Source organism: Nicotiana tomentosiformis, chromosome 12 (genome assembly GCF_000390325.3).
Source record: "Nicotiana tomentosiformis chromosome 12, ASM39032v3, whole genome shotgun sequence".
Lineage (NCBI taxonomy): Eukaryota > Viridiplantae > Streptophyta > Magnoliopsida > Solanales > Solanaceae > Nicotiana > Nicotiana tomentosiformis.
The window spans coordinates 58,295,891-58,316,788 of NC_090823.1; the positions used below are offsets into that span (position 1 = coordinate 58,295,891).

Here is a 20,898-nt window from a genome sequence, read left to right on the forward strand (position 1 = left end):
AGTAAAACAGAAGGATAATGAGATGCTCAGAGAGTTCGTGTCCCGGTTTCAAATGGAACGAATGGACCTGCCACTTGTCGCTGATGATTAGGCCGTTCAGGCTTTCACCCAAGGGCTCAACGTTTGAAGCTCGGTGGCCTCACAGCAGTTGAAACAAAACCTGATAGAATATTCGGCTGTTACTTGGGCCGACGTGCATAACCGCTATCAATCGAAGATCATAGTGTAAGATGATCAACTCGGGACCCCTTCGGGGTCTGTTTATCCCGTCAGAAACATCGACAAAGTCAAGAGAGACATCGATCGAGAATCGAGACCAAATAGTGATCGGTACCAGCTGTATAATAGCGACCAAAGAAGCAGTAGGTCCAGGCGGAACTCTACGAGAAACGAAAGGAGAAGTGACCAAGGTCGGAGCAACCGAGGACTCATGAGCAAAAATAACTTCGATAGGACCATCGGGCCTAAAGAAGCACCGAGGTTATCAGAATACAACTTTAATGTCGATGATGCCGCCATTGTATCAGCTATCAGATGCATCAAAGATACCAAATGGCCTCGACCTCTACAATCTGATCCAACCCAACTGGATCCTAACCAGATATGTAAATATCACGGCACTCACGGCCACAGAACGGAGGATTGCCGATAGTTGAGAGAGGAAGTAGACCGACTATTCAACAGCGGGCATCTTCGAGAATTTCTGAGCGATCGAGCCAAGAATTATTTCAGGAATAGGGATTCTAACAAACAGATCGAAAGAGAAGAACCTCAACGCATCATTAACATGATCATTGGTAGGGTCATTGCCCCTCAGGGGCCGATGTTGAAACGTACGAAAGTGTCCATCACGAGGGAGAAACGAACTCAAGATTACATACCGGAAGGAACGTTGTCTTTCAACGATGAGAAAGAAAAAGGGATCGTGCAGACCCACAATGATGCACTGGTAATATCTGTACTCGTAAATAAAATTCGAGTTAAATGTGTGTTAATTGATCAAGGTAGCTCGGACAACATCATCAGATCAAGGGTTGTGGAGCAGCTCGGTCTACAAGATCAAATTGTACCTGCAGTCCGAGTTCTAAACGGATTCAACATGGCATGTGAAACCACTAATGGTGAGATAACATTACCGGTGAACACCATCGGGACCATCCAGGAAGCTAAGTTTTATGTAATCGAAGGAGACATGAGGTACAACGCTTTGTTCGGAAGACCATAGATCCACAACATGAGGGCAGTACCCTCAACGATGCACCAAGTGCTAAAATTCCCAACACCAGGCAAAATTAAAACAATCTACGGAGAACAACCAGCCACAAAGGAGATGTTTGTGGTCGAAGAGGCGATTCCGATATTCGCAACGACAAAGGGGTTGAGTTTGGTCACAAAGCCAGAAACTAAATAGCAATTACCGACACCAGCTCCGACCCAACCAAAGAAACAGGGGACTAATGAAGATGATGATTATGATTACGGGGTACTTAGGTCTTTTATAGCCCTTGATGATTCTGACGCCACTAAATTGATGGTCGAGGAGCTGGAACAGGTCATATTGGTTGAGCACCTACTCGATCGAAAGGTATACCTGGGCACGGGGTTAAATCTCGAGCTAAGGAAAAAACTTATTCAGTTTCTTATAGCTAACATAGATTGTTTCGCTTGGTCCCACCTTGACATGACAGAGATCCCGCCGGAAATAACCACTCATAAGCTAAGCCTGGACCCGAAATCCCATCCGGTGAAGCAGAAGAGGAGACCCCAGTCCGAGATCAAACATGATTTCATCAAGGACGAGGTATCTAAACTCCTTATAATAGGTTCCATTCGGGAGGTTAAATACCCGAATTGGTTAACGAACGTAGTGGTAGTCCCTAAAAAGGGGAATAAATTAAGAATGTGTGTAGACTATAAGGATGTATACTATAAGGATGTAAATAAGGCATGTCCTAAAGACTCTTTCCCTTTGCCCAACATCGATAGCATGATCGATGCCACGGTCGGTCACGAGATCCTCAGTTTTCTCAATGCCTACTCCGGGTATAACCAAATACGGATGAACCCGGGTGACCAGGAAAAAACCTCTTTCATCACTAAATATGGCACCTACTGCTATAACGTGATGTCATTTGGGTTAAAAATGTTGGTACCACTTATCAATGCCTAGTAAATCGGATGTTCGAGGAAAAAATAGTAAAATCAATGAAGTTTTATATTGATGATATGTTGGTTAAGTCCCTCCAAGCAGAGGACCATTTAAAATATTTGCAGGAAACCTTCAGCATATTGAAGAAATACAATATGAAGCTGAACCCGGAGAAATGTGCGTTTGGATTTGGGTCAGGTAAATTACTCGGATTCATGGTATCCAACCGGGGAATCGAGATCAACCCCGAAAAGATCAAAGCCATCAAAGATATCATGGTTGTGGACAACGTGAAGGTCGTGCAAAGATTAACCGGGCGCATAGCCGACTTGGGGCGATTCATCTCGAGGCCCTCCGACAAAAGCCACTGGTTCTTCACACTATTAAAGAAGAAGAATAACATCTCATGGATGCTGGAGTGCCAACGGGCCTTGGAGTAACTCAAGCAATATCTATCGAGCCCACCACTGCTCCACATGTTGAAGACAGACGAACAACTATACTTGTACTTAGCAGTATCGGAGATAGCGGTAAGTGGAGTCCTGGTCCGGGAAGAGCAAGGTATGCAGTTTCCAATTTACTACGTTAGCAAGACCCTAGGCGAGGCCGAAACTAGGTATCCTCACCTAGAAAAGCTGGCGCTCGCTTTGCTAAGCTCCTCTAGAAAGCTAAAACCATACTTCCAGTGTCACCCCATATTTATCGTGACTACTTACCCATTGAGGAATGTTATGCATAAGCCCGAGCTCTCGGGCCGATTGGCCAAATGGGCCGTGGAAATCAATGGGTACGATATTGAATATCGACCCCGGACCGACATTAAGTCTCAAATTTTGGCAGATTTTATGGTCGACTTTACGCCGGCCCTAATACTCGAGGTCGAAAGAGAGTTATTAATCAGCTCAGGAACTTCCTCAGGGATCTGGACCCTCTTTACGGATGGCGCCTCGAACGTAAAAAGGTCCGGACTTGGCATTGTATTGAAGCCACCAACAGGCAATATAGTTAGATAATATATTAGGATTGTGAAATTGACCAACAATGAGGCCGAGTATGTGGCCATGATTGCAGGTCTCGAACTAGCCAAAAGCTTGGGGGCAGAGGTAATTGAAGCTAAGTGCGACTCTCTTTTAGTGGTAAACCAAGTTAATGGGACGTTCGAGGTCAGAGAAGAACAAATGCAAAGGTACCTGGATAAATTGCAGGTAACCTTACATCGATTCAAATAATGGACTTTGCAACACGTACCTCGGGATCAAAACAGTGAGGCCGATACCCTCGCTAACCTAGGGTCATCGGTCGAGGACGAGTTCAACTCGAGGGCAGTTGTACAACTTATGAGATCAGTAGTGGAAGAAGGTCATGCCGAGATTAACTCAACGAGCCTAACTTGGGACTGGAGAAATAAATATATAAAATACCTGAAAACTGGAAAACTGCCGTCGAATCAAAAGGAATCGAGGGCCCTACATACAAAGGCAGCCCGATTTAGCCTGTCCGAAGATGGAACCCTCTTTAGAAGAATATTCGTTGGCCCACTCGCGATATGTCTAGGACCAGGGGACACCGAGTACATTTTAAGGGAAATCCACGAAGGCACCTATGGAAATCATTCAGGCACTAAATCATTGGTTCAAAAACTGATCAGAGTCGACTACTGCCGGATCGATATGGAAAAGGACGTGAAGGAGTTTGTGCAAAAATGAGATGAATGTCAAAGACATGCTCTAATGATTCATCAGCCCGGGGAGCTGCTGCATTTTGTTTTGTCACCATGGCCGTTCATGAAGTGGGGAATGGATATCGTTGGCCCTCTTCCGTGGGCACCCGGTAAGGCTCAATTTATATTGTTTATGACTAACTATTTTTCTAAGTGGGTAGAAGCCCAGGCATACGAAAAGGTCAGGGAGAAGGAAGTCATCGATTTTATTTGGGATCACATCATATGCCGGTTCGGAATGCCGGCCGAGATCGTGTGCGACAACGGAAAACAATTCATCGATAGCAAAGTTAGCAAGTTTCTCGAAGATCATAAGATCAAAAGGATTCTATCGATACCCTACCACCCTAGTGGGAACGGACAATCAGAATCGACCAATAAAACCATACTCCAAAACCTCAAAAAGAGATTGACCGACGCCAAAGGAAAATGGAAGGATATCCTGCCCGAAATCTTATGGGCATACCGTACGACCTCGAAGTCCAGTACCGAGGCCACCCCATTCTCACTGGTTTACTGTGCCGAAGCTCTAATACCAGTCGAAGTCGGAGAACCAAGTCTCAGGTTCTGATATGCAAGCAAGGAATCGAACGACGAGGCTATGAACACGAGCCTAGATCTATTAGATAAAAGGTGCGAAGCAGCCCTTGTCCGGTTGGCTGCCCAAAAATAGAGTATCGAGAGATATTACAATCGAAGGGCCAACCTTCGACACTTCAATGTTGGGGACTTAGTGTTAAGGAAGGTCACACTAAGCACCCAGAATCCAAATGAAGGAAAGCTGGGGCCGAACGGGGAAGGACCTTATCAAATTATCGAGATCACCGGTAAAGGATCATACAAGCTCGGAACAATGAACAGTGAGCAACTACCGAACAACTGGAACATAACTCACTTGAAATGATACTACTATTAAGGTACGATCCCATTCATTTCCTTTTATTTATTTACATTATGAACTAACACTTGCAGGAAATCATCAAAGAATTATACAATCTTTAGGCCTGAAAGCACGCGTTGCTAACTTTTTCCCCTGAATCGGTTTTGTCCCAAATGGATTTTTCGGCAAGGTTTTTAATGAGGAAAATGTAAATCGTGCTAACTTAGAATTGAAGGCCGGTTACGAACTGGTATCAAAAATCACGACAACAGTATTCGAGGCCTCTCTACGCTCGGCCCCGAACACTGGGGGGCATCACCCTCAGATAACGACTTTTATAAGGAAGGAAACTTTATGATTGAATGGTCTCGGCTCGGTCGATAGAATTTACTGTTAGGGACAAACGATCAAATGAACCGTGCCTGCATAGACTGCTCTAGCCCTAGCACAAAACTTGTACATATGTGTAACTATTACGCACAAGAATAAAAAAAAGTTTCTACCTTGCGGATTAATATCTTGTCCCTTAAGAATTTCTCTTTTTTCTTTTTTCTCTTAAGGAATTTCCTACATCCGATCCCTTAAAGGTATCGAGCCCAAGGGCCGCCTTTACCCAGGTTCAAACGATCATTCCCAATCAGGAACTGCCGTCCAAAAACAAACTCGGACAGCTCGGCCTGAGAAAGCCCGAGGGCACAAGACCTATTAGGCAACACCCGAACCTTAAAGGCTACGGCCATCCCCATTAGGAAACTATTATCTTAGGCAAGCTCAGATAACTCAGGGTAACAAGCCCACTAGGCAACACCCGAACTAAAGGCTACGACCATATTAAAATGGTTCGGAGACGTCCGAGACCCGTAACAAAAAATAAGGCCTTCAAAATTTTATAACCGGTTCTAAAGGCTACCTTCAGAAAACTATAATCTAAAAAATCATAAGTACATTGGGGAAAAACGTTTCTAGTCATACCGAACCCCCGCAGTGCCTTAAACAAAATAATGTCTAAGGCAAGGCTTGTCCGAACATGACTTAACTATTTTATGCTAAGGCATTTCGATCCTTGCAAATATAAAGAATAAAACAAAGAAAAACAGAATTCGTGAACGGTCGAAGAGGAAAAACGAGCCTTATATTATATACAGTCATTATAAAGGGGACAAAAAAAATTATATATATATATATATATATATATATATATATATATATATATATATATATACACACACAAAAAAAAGTACACAAAGTAAGTTATTATTGCTGTTGATGATGTTGATGTTAGCAAGTGAAAAGGTGAGCATTAGACACTAAATATGGCCAACGTGCCAAGAATGATTATATAATTATGGCCATTAGTGTCAATGAAATGTAAAGATGTGAAAGAAGTATGAAATGCGATGATTGATATAAAAAGGTTGATGTCTCGAATAAGACAGCCTAGCCGATCGGGTCGTGATCGGACACCATGCTGCACACATGGTGGTGATTGTGCTGGAAATTATAATTGAAAATGGTAATTGTGGTCGATGTCCCTAATGGATAGCCTAGCCGATCGGGTCGTGATCGGACTCCGTGTTAAAGACAGTGGTATTGACATTGAAAGTAATTGTAGTTGATGTCTCTAATGAGATAGCCTAGTCGATCGGGTCGTGATCGAACTACGTGCTGAGAGTACGGTGGTATTGGTATTGTTAATAATGGTATTGTGAACACTTAGTATATCGATACTAAAAATATCCCAATGTGAGATATGGAAATTAATTTGAACATTGTCTTGATTCTAAATTGAGGTTTGATGTTGATTAAGGCTACCATTGACATTATGATTATCTTGTTTGTATTATTTATTATTCTATTGAGGGGGTGTTTAGTTATACATACTTGTGCTATTTGACAGTACTAACGTCCCTTTTGCCGGGGGCGCTGCATCTTTAAATGGATGCAAGTGGTTCCACAGCAGGAGATATTGCTCAGTGATAGCAGTACACCTTCTTCCCAGCTAACTTGGTGAGCCCCACTTCATCCCGGTGTCATGAATCATTTGTACGTTGTGTATTCTGTTTGAGGTATAGCCGGGGCCTTATTACCGGCATTATCATTGTACTCTTCTTTATCTATAGAGGCTCCGTAGACATAGTGTGGGTTGTATATTGGTGCTGGGGAAGTCAAACTCTTTGTGTTGTGTTTGAATTACTATTTCCACTTCAGATTATGAAAAATGTGTGTGAAATTGTGACTTTAAATGAAGCAACTAATGGTAAGAAATTGGTATTGCAGACATGATCACTTTATTTTTTGATTAACGAAGAAATATATATTCTCTTTATTCATGAATGAGTTTGGGTATAAGGAAATCTAATAGGCTTTCTCGGCCGGGTTCACTCGATTGAGCGCCGATTGCACTTCTCGGTTTTGGGGCGTGACAGCTTCTTGGGAGTCCGATTCCGACATGAGGAGTAGATATCTGTATCTTTTTATCAGTCCTGGTACATTTCTATGTCCGTTCGAGGACGAATGTTTCTTTTAGAGGTAGAAAATATAACGACCTGATAGGTCGTTTTGAGTACTAGCTCCCTTTTCTATGATTCAAGAACTTTCATAGCTTGATTTGATGATTTGTGACTTGCGTGCATGGTCCGTGTCAATTTCCAGAAATGTTTAATGTGAATTTTTAAAGAAAATGAGATTTTTGACATTAAAAAAACTAGAGTTAACCATAGTCAATGTTTTTGTAAACGACCTCATATCGGTGTTTTGACAATTTTGATAGGTTCGTATGATGATTTTGGACTTGTACGCATGTTTGGTTGGGGTCGCCGGTGACCCGAGGCCGTTTCGGTGCTTTATGTGGAAAGTTGGAAATTTGAGTTTAAACTTTGAAAATCTTGAGTTTCAATGATCGATTCTTGAATTATGATGTTATTTTGATGATTTGGGTTCACGAGCGACTTTGTATGTTGTTATTACACTTGTGTGGATGTTCGAATTGGAGCCCGAGGGGCTCGGGTGAGTTCCGGATAAGTTGCAGACTGATTTTGGCTTAACGGGTAATTGCTAGTATTCTTTGCTTTTGTTGACTTTTTTAATTGTGTTGTAAAGATTGATCTTTTATCATACAAGGCTATTTTCTAAAGCGTGTTTTGACTTGTTGAATAATAATTGAGTAGATTCGGGTGGTTTAGAGGCTTGTTCCAAAGAGAAAGTCGTGTTGGATTGTTGACTTTGTTCCGGAAAGAGGTACGTGTCATGGTTAACCTTGATTTGAGAGAATTAGGACTTGATTGGTCTATTTGCTACATGATTTATTTTAGGGACGACGTATATGCAAGGTGACGAGTGTATATGAGTGCCATGGGTTCAAGCATGCATGGTATACTACTTAATTGCATGTCTTTAATTATTACCATGTCTTTATATATTTCATGTTTTCACTTGCTATGTGGTTTACTTGCTACATGTCCGTACTAGTTTAATATGCGCCTTCACTTGTTACATGTAACCTTAGCTTACAGTCCTTGGAACCAAGTTCCCACTTCTAGAACTCCCTCTCAGATCCGATTCTTGTATATATACACTGTATCAATCCCAATAAGCTGTATCAACCATAAATGTACTCCCAAGATATACCCATGTGATGTCTCATATCTCATATAATCATAGCAATAACTTCTGACCACAATAGTTTTCATTACCAAATCCAGTACCGATAATATACCTCATATCAAATAGAACCTTGTTCCAAACCTTCTTAACACTATTAATGATGAAAGAAACTGGTAGAAACTTACCACTCGTCAAATCAACAAGTCGTGGACTTCTGTCGCCCGACAAGAACCACTGTCAAATTCTAAGCTGACTAATGATATTATTCTCCTATGCACACCTTATACAAATCCTATTTCACCAATTCCAGGCCCAATAACCTCATCTCAACCAGTACAAACTGCCCGACCGATAGGCCATACTAAATGCCACCCAAAACTGCATACGACGCAGTTTGTGTACGAAACAAGCAACAACTCAAATGTAGCCAATAATGGAAAGAGAACTAAATGAGAGAATTGTCCAACAAGTCTAACAAATACAATCACAAAAACTCAATGCTATGAATCCATCCCACAAGGTAGAAACAAAACACACAGTATGCCCCAAAAATCATATCCAAACATAACACTGTTAGAATGTGCAATCCGAGCCAATCATCATACCACTCCACACGAAAATACTCATTGAGCCATAATCCTTATGCTTACCAAACACATGTGCATCAACAACAAGCGCATACCATTCATAAATATAACTATAGGAAAACAGATAGCATAGAGCACTACGAAAAGGAAAGCACAACTATGGTGCAACAAACAAATCAACATCTCAAGAGCCATCTTGCTCCTTTGTTGCCACAAGGCCTAAACAGGGTAACCACATGCGTGTGAATAATCAAGTCGTCTCACAACCAATCATAGCATGAGAGTGTAACACATGAAATAGATCAGGGCGGGAGTAACATCCATTCGGCCCGATAACGCACCCGTAGATAAGTTATGCTAAGTAAGCAAATCCGATCCATTATAGAATACTCATACTCATACTCATTAGGCCTACTACTAAGCCCCCAAACTGATTCATATCATCCCAAAATAAGTAATTAACCTCCCAAAATTCACAATGACCTGATCAATGATACATTGAATCAGTTGTCTTACCCTTAATACACTTTCACAGTCCGCAATCAACGAGATATTCTGCCTCCACAAGGATCAATATATAAACCTCGAGAATACAAAAATCTTCATACATGATTTCTATCTCTCCCACTTAAATAACGGATACATCACACATACACAATCGCCTCATGAGATATTCTCCCATAAACCTTCCGCACCAAGTAGCAAAAATCTGAACATCTACAGTTACAACCCACACGATCTCTGTAGGACTAGTCAAGCCTCCGCTAATCAATATGCAATGCGTCTTCTACAACATACACTCTCCTAAGACAATACAAGATAGTGGTACCATTCTCTTAAACATCTGAAATCCCCCATGTTGTCTAGAACTCGTGACATTCCTTTCATAACTAAATCGAACCTTGTCCATTCAATCTCAATCCCACACGTCTCACCAGATATATCATGCCACAACATGAAAATATGAGAATTCTGTTATCAACTCTGAATCACGAATAGGGTACACACCCCATCCACCAGAAATCTTCCACGTAATTGAGTTCAGGGGAAAATCACAACACGCAACAACCTCCATATAGCTGTAGGAGACATCAACCTCAAGTCGTGGTCAAATCATCACAAACTCTTTAGAATCAATTTGCACATAACCAGACCATTAAAACTGAATCCCTCCAAATTGACTAAGTTACGCAGACTACCAAACTCAAAAAGTATTGCCACAAAACATCTGTAAAGCCCTATTATACCAACAGAATCAATCATCTCTATTACTATACTGGTCCAAGCGACTGCTAGACAGACCCCAACTTTCTCATATTACTCATGACCCACCTTCACGGCAATACTTCTCTTTCCCAGTATGCCATGGAACACAATCAAAACTCATCCTAAGTGATCCCAACATGAAATCTTGTCGTCTTAAGACTCATAAACCATTCTATTCCCTCTTATACACCCAATAGTACCTCAAACCAAAATACCTGCTATGAAGAGCTCTTCTATGAATCTGAAGTTGTTTCTTCCATATCTCAAACATGGCCTCGCAGAACCGATAATGTTATTGAAATACCTCCAAGTCTCTTTCACAATCCAATGCAAATCTCGTATCCTTGGTCACGCAAAAAACCAAAAATCCTTAGATACCACATATTGAACCTTGAACTCACTTGAACCATCCTTAAGAGTTACCCACTTAGTCCATGTCTCGAACACATAGCCAAACATGAGCAAAAAACTTCTACTAAGGCATCTGAACAGCTGGTCCCCTCCACCTCCGTATCTTTCGGAACCCTCGGAGTCTTCTTCTTCTTCTTCTTCTTCTTTTTCGGGGTAGGCTAACTTCTTGGCCTCGGCCTCGAGCCCCTTAGCAACTTCGATCTCCGCTGATAGATCGAAACCTAGAGCATGAATCTCCTCGAGGGCCTCTCTTCATGACTGTCGCTTCTCATAATAAACAATGTTCTTCAAGCGGTCCTGGGTCGCCTCGGTATCGGCCTTATATTGGGCCACCATCTCGTCGTCATTGACTTTAACCACTACGGCCACTGACTTGTCTGTTTCAAGTTCCTTGGCCATAATGTTTTGATCAGAGGCAACCGAACTTAGCCGAGACTGGAGATCTTCAACCTTTTTAGCCTGCACCTCGAACTTTTCTTTTGTCGCTCGAAGCTGGACCTCAGCCGAAGTCAGTTGCACCCGAGCAGCCTCTTTTTTCGAGGCCAGAAGATCCATCCTGCCCCTCCATTCGTAGGTCTCGGCCTTGACAGCATCCATCTCAGCTCACGGTTGATCGATTTGATCGATTTTTTGTTGGACATACGGATTCCGACCGTTAGTCACCGAGCTTAGCGCTTCATCAATAACCTCAAATATTTTTACCTACTCAACCAAGTCATCATGCTCCTTTCGAACTACCTCCAGCTCAGCTCAGAGTTTCTTAACCTCCCCCTCGCGTTGCTCACTAAGAAGTTTGTATATATCTCTCTTCCCAGTAAGCTCTTTGGCTTCGGGCTCGAGGAGACTCAGCTCTTCTTGATATCGGAGGAAGGTCTCGTGGTGAAGCACCGAAGCCTGCGAATACAAGGAAAAATATTAAGATCATTAAAGTAACCGAAGCTGCAAATGAAAAGGTTTGGCAACACCTTACCCGATTTAATGCCTGTTGCGCTTCATTGAACAAGCATGGAGATTCCACCTCGTTAATCTTTGACTCATCTTCTTCAGTGACCAGGCACCAGAGGTAACTAGCTACCCCAACGGGCGTCGAGATGACCCGGGCATCCTCCGGAACAGAGATAATAGTCGACCGCTTCCGATCGGGATCAGCACTCGGGGCAGGGAATCAGTTGACCAATCTCGGGCTCGAGCTAGATCCACCTGTCCCTGAGGGCGGACTTTTTCTTGGTACTTCTAAATCACCCAGTCTGGTGACATCCTCTGTGGCAATAGAGTCCACGCCATCAAAAAAGCTTTGAAGGGGATCATTCGCTCTTTGGACCCCCTCATTTGAACGCTCCTTCGCCGCTTGAGCTTCACAGAACACCAAGTCCGTGAACGAAGGTGATACTGTTATGTCGATGCCACCAAGTGGAGAAGAACCGGCTTCTTGGGGGTTCTCAACCCTCACTGATGCATTAGCCTCTTGAGTTTAGGAGCGATTGGCCTCCATCATCCCCCCTTCGATTGATGCCCGTTCTTCAGGGACCGATGGCTCCCGAGCAACTAAAATTTCCTCCTCTTCAGACTCGTCCCTGAGCCGGTAGAGGGAGTCCGAATCAGGTATTCGGTAGCTGGAGGTTTCTTTTTTCTTGCGAATAAGCCTCCTCTTTGCTTTCTTTTTCTCCAAGCTCAGAGAACTCGGAGCCCTTTTTCTCCTCACCCTGTTTCAAAGCAGGGGACTCGGTGGGGAAATCATCACTACCGTATAGGGGCTCATTTGGACATCCTTGGGTAAACCTGCAAAAACGAATAAAGCAATTAAGGACTTAATCATGCAAAGGGGAAACCAAATATCATTTATGAGACAAATCTCACTATGCGAACGGGCCTCCTATCGGCCCTTCGAAAGCTCTTGCCACGAGTGCTCGGAATAAGGCCTTTGTGATAAGATGCCCTTGACCCACTCCTTGAGTCAGGGAATTGCATTTGGGATCCGAGCAACAGCTGCATCATCACAGAACACCGATAAGAAAGAAGAAAAAGGGCGATAAATAAACCCTTGGAAGCAAAAATATATACTTATGTTTCAAGTTCCACTTCTCAGGAAATGGCATGTGCTCGGCCGGGATCAAGTCTGAGGTCCTCACTCGGACGAAATGGTCTATCCAACCTTGATCCTTATCTTCATTGATATTCGAGAATGTAGCTTTACTGGCCCGATGTGCGAGCTTGATCAGTCCCCCTGGTAGAGTCGGGGACTGTATAAGCGCATAAGGTGGTCGATCGTGAAAGGGCATCCTTCGATCTTGCTTACAAAGAAGCGAAGGAGGATTACGATCATCCAGAAAGAAGGGTGAATTTGAACGAGGGTTACCTCGTATCTTTTGCAAAAGTCAACAATAACCGGGTCCAAGGGGCCCAACGTAAAGGGATAAGTGTAAACACTTAAAAATCCCTCGACGTGGATGGTGATGGCTTCGTTAGGTTCGGGAACCACCATGTGTTTATCAGCCCAGTTACAATCCTTCTTGACTTCAGAGAGAATAACCTTGGTGATCGAGCAGATATACCTCGAGACCTACTCACACCGGCCTGGTACAAAAGAGGGCTTTTCGACTTTAAAGTTAGCATTGACCGAGCATCCCCCTGGGGATGAACATTTTTAGAGGAGGTTCCGTTGCTGGTTCCTCGACAGCAGTACGTGAAACAATCTCTTCGGTTGCCGGCCATGAGGTAGAAGGAGTTTCTTTTTGGGGAATGGTTTTGGAAGTTTTTGCCATTTCTTTATAGAGAAGGAATAAGGAAAAAGAGAAAGTTAAAAGAGTACACTCGGTGGTTTAGGAAAAAGTCGAATAAGAGTTCTTATAAAAGATCTGAAAGTAACCAAAATATAAGTACTTGGAAGTATTGAAATTTCTTAGGAACGAGGGAAAAAGGTTTGAATGTAAAGTTTGAATGAACGAATGAGGGGGTATTTATAGTTTTTCAGCAACGGTTCACATCTGGGAGTGGCCGACCAGCAACTGACAAGCATTAATGCTGTTTAGACTTGATTGACAAGACGTTTCGACTATTTTGTCGTTTATGTCGTGTGATATCGAAGAAAGAATTAGAAGTTCATGTCGTTTCTCATCGTCTACTCTCCAAAAAATGAGGGGACTAACTGTGTACGGTCGAAATCGAGCTCGACTCTAACATGACAGATTATGAACGTGACAACCAAAGACTGAAGACCGATCCCGAGTCCTATCGAGCTAGAACCCGGGGTCATGACGCTTGCCTTCGAGAATATTGAGTCCGTAACACCGGAGTGGACCTTAGCCCCGATTGAGCTCGAAGAAACGTTGTTAGCATAACCAACAGAAGATCAAAATATACGTGACCGGTCGGATATTACGGCAGGAATCTCAGCACGTATCAATAAGGAACCAACAATCAGCAAATCACAAGATTTTTTACCTTTTATAGAATTGTACTTAAAGTAGGACTCCTCTACTACATAAAGGGGAATATGATAATCCATTGAACACATTGTAACACGCATTCTAAAGCAAAACATTATTATTCTCCTTAAATTCTTACTACTCTCTTTAAAGCTCTCATTTCTTCTGTCTTGATATCGATCGAAGTACCTGGTTCGAGGGTGATTAATTCTCCAGGGCTAAGACTGTTCAATTTGTGTGGTTTGCGTTTACTTTTCCATTACTTATTTCAATTACAATCTGATTTATCATTTTTGTATCAAGTTAATCCACGTATCCTTAAAACCACTTACAAATTCAATTGTTATCCGATTTTGAGGGTAAACACCTACAAATAAAACTGCTAAACACGACGAAAATGAGAGGTCTACAATTAATAGCTTGTTTGGCTAAGCTTCTAATTCGAAAAGCACTTTTGAGCAGTAATTAGTGTTTGGCCAAGCTTTTGAAAACTGCTTTTAAGTGTATTTTTCTCAAAAGTGCTTCTCAGAAAAGTGCTTTCGGATAGATGCTACTTTTTTTTTCTGCTTCTCAAAAATTGCTTCTACTTCTCCTCAAAAGCACTTTTTTCCTTCTAAAAGCTTAGCCAAACACCTCAATTTTTGGCCAAAAGCACTTTTGACCAAAAAAAGCTTGGTCAAACAGGCTATAAAACCCAAATACCGAAATACCCTTAAAAAATAACAACAAAGTCCTAATTTGTGATTGCATGGCGAAAAGAACTAGGACCTCATGTCAATAGATAAACTATACTAAAGTAATTTCTTTTTTTTTCTCTTTCCATTTTGACAGATGTTGGATTATATTAAGCTTTTAGTTTTTTCTTGAAATTGGGAGTCATCTATCAGTTGGTTCTTCTTATTATTTTCTATAGCACTTAAACATAAAATTTGATTTCTCTATGTTTATCCGCTTTATGGGGGTACTATTATTATTGTTCTAAAATGGAAATTGAATATGAAAAATCCTCAATAGCTTTCTCAAGTTGATTTGTCTTTTGTACTTTCTAGGCTCATATCCATTCTGGGTTGGATGGCTCTGTTTTTGTATGTGAATAAATTACCCATCGATTTGCAGGGTCATATCTGTTTTGGGTTTGGAGGGCTCTGTTTTTGTATGTGAATAAATTACGCAAATCAATTTCTATCTTTCTATGAATTTTCTACAATTTCAATATAGATGCATGCAGTCTGTCTTCCAATTATAATAGATGATTGTCTGCATTCTGCTACATTGCTTTTTTGGGTTTGCAGGGAAGTAAAGTTGATCAATTTCATAGTTATGGCATGTTTATTGCTATTTGCTAGCATTCAAGATGGAAGAAATCAATGCTCCTTTGGTTGTTGATTTGTAGTATTTGAATTTGAAGTAGATTTGTGTTTCGTTTGAAATTGTAACTGCTGAAACGCTTAAAATGATACCTTTTAGTATAAACTTTGCTGAATTAGTGTTTATAGTCTTGTTTTTATTTTGGTTTCCTTTTGAAAAATTTATAGGATTGCAATATTGAGACTTAGGCATGCTGTTTTTTCTTCCGTCAATGGACTTTTTCCCCTTGTTTGGTGTTGTGTAAATTGCAATGGTTGAAGGTATTTTATCTGAATTATATGTTATATTCTGAGTTTAGCTGATTTTAAGATTTTGAGGAGGTATTATTTAGTTAAAGGGAAAATATTATGAGGAGGTTATGTATATTGGGTTACAAATGCCTTCTTCAGATAGTTGTGGTTCTTCGATGCTATTTGCCTCATTCCGTCGTTTAATTCTGAGTATTAGAAGTGAACAACAGGTACATTCCCTGGACTTGAACCATAATTCTACCGTCCAGGAGTTTGGTTATGACAATCATTTGGCTCCTATTCCAGTAGGAATTATCTAAATCTCCAATGTTAGTTGTTGTGCTACTTCTGATAGAAGAAAGGAAGAAGAAGGGGATGGTGACCATTTTTTGTTTTTTAGAGAAAAGGGTCAAAACTATCCCTCTACTACGTGAAAAGCATCACTTATGCCCTCTGTTCTACTTTCGGTCCGCTATTACCCCTAACGTTACAAAAGTGGTGCAAAATATCCCTCTACTACGTGAAAAGTATTACTTATGCCCTCTATTCTACTTTTGGTCCGCTATTACCCCTAACGTTACAAAAGTGGTGCAAAAATACCCCTCCTCCGTTAGGGCCTTCCACCATGGCTAATATCAACCTGTGTGGCCTAACATTATGTTGAGGTGAACGCCGCATGACATGCCACCTCACCTCCCAACCCCATTTTACCACTCCCTCCACCTTTTCTTCTACCAATTACCTCCCCCTTCACCTAACAACCGTCATCATCACCTCCTTAGTACAAGGAAAATCAAAATAAATAGAAGAAAAGCTCCATTACCGGCAGGTAACAAAGATCCAAACTACGAATCTTCTAATATTTACAAGCAATTAAACCCCCGCCTAAATCATTAACACCCAAATAGCATCTAAGGCTAAGAAACTTAAAAAGAGAAAAAAAAAACCTCAACTTCCTGCAGCCCACAACTATTCAACCAAGTCCAATATATGTTATAGACTTATACCTCACCAATAACCACAACCTCATCCAAGTTCTTTGATTCAACTAATGTAGCACCAGCAAGGCAGCAATATCCTCCAACTCAATGGCATCTGACAAGTTAATTTCAACTAAATTCCCACAGTTTAACACCAAATTGGACAACCTCACATGGGTAAAAAACTTAGACCTTGATAGATTGATTGACCTCAATATTTTCTTGCATAAACTAGTTGTAATTGTGAGTGAATTGAAGCGCCTGTAATTCTAGGACAAAGAGAAAGATCAAGATTGGTAACTCGAGGTAATGGCCCAGTCATAATATGCATGTAACATTGAACTTAAGCAAGTTATGGATGTATGTACTCTTTTACTCATAGAATTAGGTGACCAAATGTGAGAACCAAGTTTGTTTTGATAATTGTTACTTGTTGTATTATATCGTATTGTTACTTTAAATACAATATTTGTTTTGATTGTTACTTAAATTTTATTATATCGTATCGTTAAATCTGTCGTTACGTAACGACGAAAAGTGCCACTTTATGGAATGACCAATTTGGTGTGGTCGCGTCGTTTTCTTATTTTTTCCTCTCATCTTGCCCTTTTTATAATTAAGAAAATCTTATTTTATCCTTTACCCTACCTTTTTATATAATTATATTACCTCTTGTCTTACTTTTTTTTTTATAATATTGTAAGTTTATTCTTCGTATTGTTGGTGCATAATATCATGAAATGACGAAAAACAATACAATCTATCCAAACATTGTATACATCAAGACGATACGATACAATACAATACAATACTATACGATACATTATGAAACGATATATAACAACCATCCAAACAAGCTGTCAAAGAAAGAGGTGATGATGGCGGTTGTGGGTGGGTGAAGGGAGAGGTAATTGGTGGAAGAAAAGGTGGAGGGGGTGGTAAAATGGGGTTGGGCGGTGAGGTGGCATGCCATGTGGCGTTCACCTCAGCATAATGTCAGGCCACACAGGCTGATATTAGCCATGGTGGAAGGCCCTAACGAAGGAGGGGTATTTTTGCACCACTTTTGTAACGTTAGGGATAATAGTGGACCGAAAGTATAACGGAGGCCATAAATGATCCTTTTCACATAGTAGAGGGATAGTTTTAACCCTTTTCCCTTTTTTTTTAATTGAGGGGATTGTTTAAGTGGAGGATATTGGTCGATCAGATAATAGGTAAAATTAGGAATTTTTAGGAGTTGGACCTTTTATTTCTGAGGTGCCACGTGTCCCTTCGTTAAAATTAAGTGTAATTTTGAACAAATGTATTACGGTAAGAGTCCATATATACTATAATAGATAAGGGATAGTAAGTTTAAATAATTTTCAATAATAAATGGGTATATTTGATCATTTTTTATTGTGAATAATATGTATACATGTCATTTAACACCATCATTAATTCAAAAAAAAAAAAAAAAGAAGGTTTTGCGATTGATCAACGGTCCCTATATCTTCTACTTGGTACTACGTCAATATTGTAGCTAGATCGTACGGTTGCCAACATTCAAGCAGTTTTTTCTACATATAAAGCATTGAGATCGCTCTCTCACACGATTATTTCTTTTGTACAATTTCAGACAGTCATTTTGACTCTGCATTGCTCGCTTCTCGGTCAGTCTCTCTCTCTCTCCTCCCTTTACCTCCACCCAGATCGCTGTTGTTTATCTCTCTCTATATATATATATCTGTGTGTGTGTATACGTATTCTATTGAGTTGCTCCTGTTAAGTGTGAGATCCAAAGAACTTTAGTTCTTGTGAACCCTAATTTGCATAAAGAGGATCTTAATTGGAATTCAAGCGGCCCAAATAGTTAAAAAAAAATTAGCTGACAAATATTCATTGATTTCGATTATTCTTTCCCCTTTTTGAAACTCGTTATTGATTTCAAATGATTTTAGCTCACAGATTGGGTTTTAGGTGAGTGCGTGTGTGAGTGAGTTTGATCTATTCGGTTGCTGCTTTTAAAAACAGATTTAACCCCGAGTAAGGTGACTTTGAGATTTAAAGAACTGTAATGTTAGGCACCCAAGGGTAATTTCTTCCCATCTATCTGAGCCTTGGTGGATAGAGTTACGTGGTACCTGTTGCTAATGGGAGGTGGCAGGTATCCCGTGGAATTAGTCGAGGTTCGCCCAGGCTGGCCGGACACCACGGTTATCAAAAAAAAAAAAAAAAGAACTGTAATGTTAGTAAACCCTTATTTGCAGTGAAAGAAATATTTTCTTAAGTGACTGATTGATACACAAATCATTAGGGTTTAATTTTCTTAGAATTTTTTAGTAAGTATTGGGACATTTCCTTATTTTGATTGATTTTTGGGCTTTGATTGTACAAATATTATCAAACGTTTTCTCTTCCAATACTTAAAGGAGAAATGCATGCCCATTGGTTGAATCTTTTCATTGTCTGCAGGTCGACTCATTTTATTCAATGCTTTTTCGAGAAAATTGTATCTCTGGTTGCAATTGAATGTGAAAGGGTATGGATTTGTGTATCAATGGGCGGGTCGTAAAGGTGGATTCTATGGTTTATATGCATATTGCTTCTACTTCTTGACATATGCACATACTGTGTGCGCATGTTTAAATGTATGTTCATAATTTAAATTCTTTTTGTTAAGGTTCTTATATACATATTGTCTTTTTAAAATAGTTTAGGATTCAGGTTTATTGTTATACATATATTTCAACTCCAACCAAAGCCGGGGTGCACTTAGTTGTGTGTATATTCAAGTCCTTACCTTTTCAAAAAAGAAAAAATATTAAATCTAAGGCAGTAGTTGCACCTACTCTACTGTTTATGTGTTGCATCTACCTCTGTCATTGATTGACCTAAAAGAACACAGCTTCATGTTGTACAAGGAGCTGTAGTAATCTTTGGTGCTGAATTTCTCTACGTCCTGCTGATCTTGCAGTCTTTATTTTCGTTGTGACACCATTTCTTATTTTACGAAGTGGATTTGTGTAAGAGAAAATATAGCACTTGGCCCTCGTCGGTTGTGTAAGGGTTTCCAAAGGGGTGTAAATGGCCTTGGGCTACTCCACACCCATTGCTTTAAGGTTTTGTGTTGGGTGCTCAGATGCTTTGACAACTGGAATAAATAGAAAGATAATATTTTCTTGGAAGGTTCATTTGACCAGGAGCTGATCTTTATAAAATTTATAAGATTCGATCAAGTATAAATAAAAGAATCTTGTTATGCTTAATTTGTACTAATTGTGTGCAATTTACCCTTTTTTGGCTGTCTATTTTCAGATGGATTGGCAAGGACAAAAGCTGGTGGAGCAATTAATGCAGATACTGCTGGTGAGCTTTTCTGTTGTAGCATTCATCACAGGCTATGTGTTGGGTTCGTTTCAGATCATGCTGTTAGTATACGCTGGTGGTGTTGTCTTTACAGCGCTAGTCACCATTCCTAATTGGCCAGTCTACAATCGCCACCCTCTGAGTTGGTTGGACCCAAGTGAGGCCGAAAAGCATCCAAAGCCACAGATTACTAACCCCAGTACCAAGAAGAAGGCTGCCAAGAAGTAGGTTATTTAGCTGATTTTCACGTCCCTTCTACTTAAAGGTTTATGGTGATGTAGTGGATAAAATTGTTGGCGGCTTTATTTCCCTTTTCTTTTATGACATGAACTGAACACCTGGTTGCCCCGCATGATTGTTGTTAGGTCAACACATTGGCTAAAGAAAGAATCAGTTTTTACATTGCTGTGCTACTCTTATAACAGCCGCCACATAATTCTCATACCATCGCAAAATGACCTATATTGTCCTTACCACATCCTTCAGTAGATCATTAGTGTATATTCAGAAACTACTAAAATTGATATCTGCAAAAATATTATTCCTATTTCAAGGTGAAGAGTAAGTATTAAAGGAAGATCGGAATGAATATAGATTGAGTTGGATGTCCTGCTCGTTCTTGTCGCCAATTGCTGCGCCTTGCATGGGATGTCTTGTTGCATTTTCCTTACAGGGAATGCAGATATGTTCTACTCATTATTCGTACTTTTACTTTTTCCTTTTTGTTTTTGATTTTTTAGTAGAAATATGTTTTGATCTGAAAAACGCACCTGCCAACTTTGACTGAGAAGGAAATCGAGAATTTTCCAGCAGTAGCAACTTTTTAACTGTTCATCCGGATTTTAGCCTTTAGCAGTCCCTTGGTTATTGTTGGTCCAGGTACTTACAGGTGTTTAACTTAAATCTGATAGAATATACTTGTAATAAC

General features: G+C 40.5%; 1 protein-coding gene across 4 annotated transcripts; it reads left to right on the forward strand.

Annotated features, from left to right (window-relative positions):
* Positions 1-18,125: 18,125 nt before the first annotated feature.
* LOC104121381 (signal peptidase complex subunit 1-like) lies at positions 18,126-20,370 on the forward strand. 4 transcript variants are annotated; one of them, XM_070192133.1, is made up of 3 exons: positions 18,219-18,274; positions 19,077-19,143; positions 19,920-20,370. In XM_070192133.1, exon 3 carries the CDS (start codon positions 19,920-19,922, stop codon positions 20,196-20,198), a length of 279 nt encoding a protein of 92 aa, XP_070048234.1. In that variant the 5' UTR covers positions 18,219-18,274; positions 19,077-19,143; the 3' UTR covers positions 20,199-20,370. The 4 variants fall into 4 exon arrangements, with proteins under 4 accessions (XP_033508767.1, XP_070048234.1, XP_009631660.1 ...); XM_009633365.4 differs by having other exon boundaries at positions 18,221-18,274; positions 19,077-19,252; XM_033652876.2 differs by lacking the exon at positions 19,077-19,143 and having other exon boundaries at positions 18,126-18,274.
* Positions 20,371-20,898: the final 528 nt, after the last annotated feature.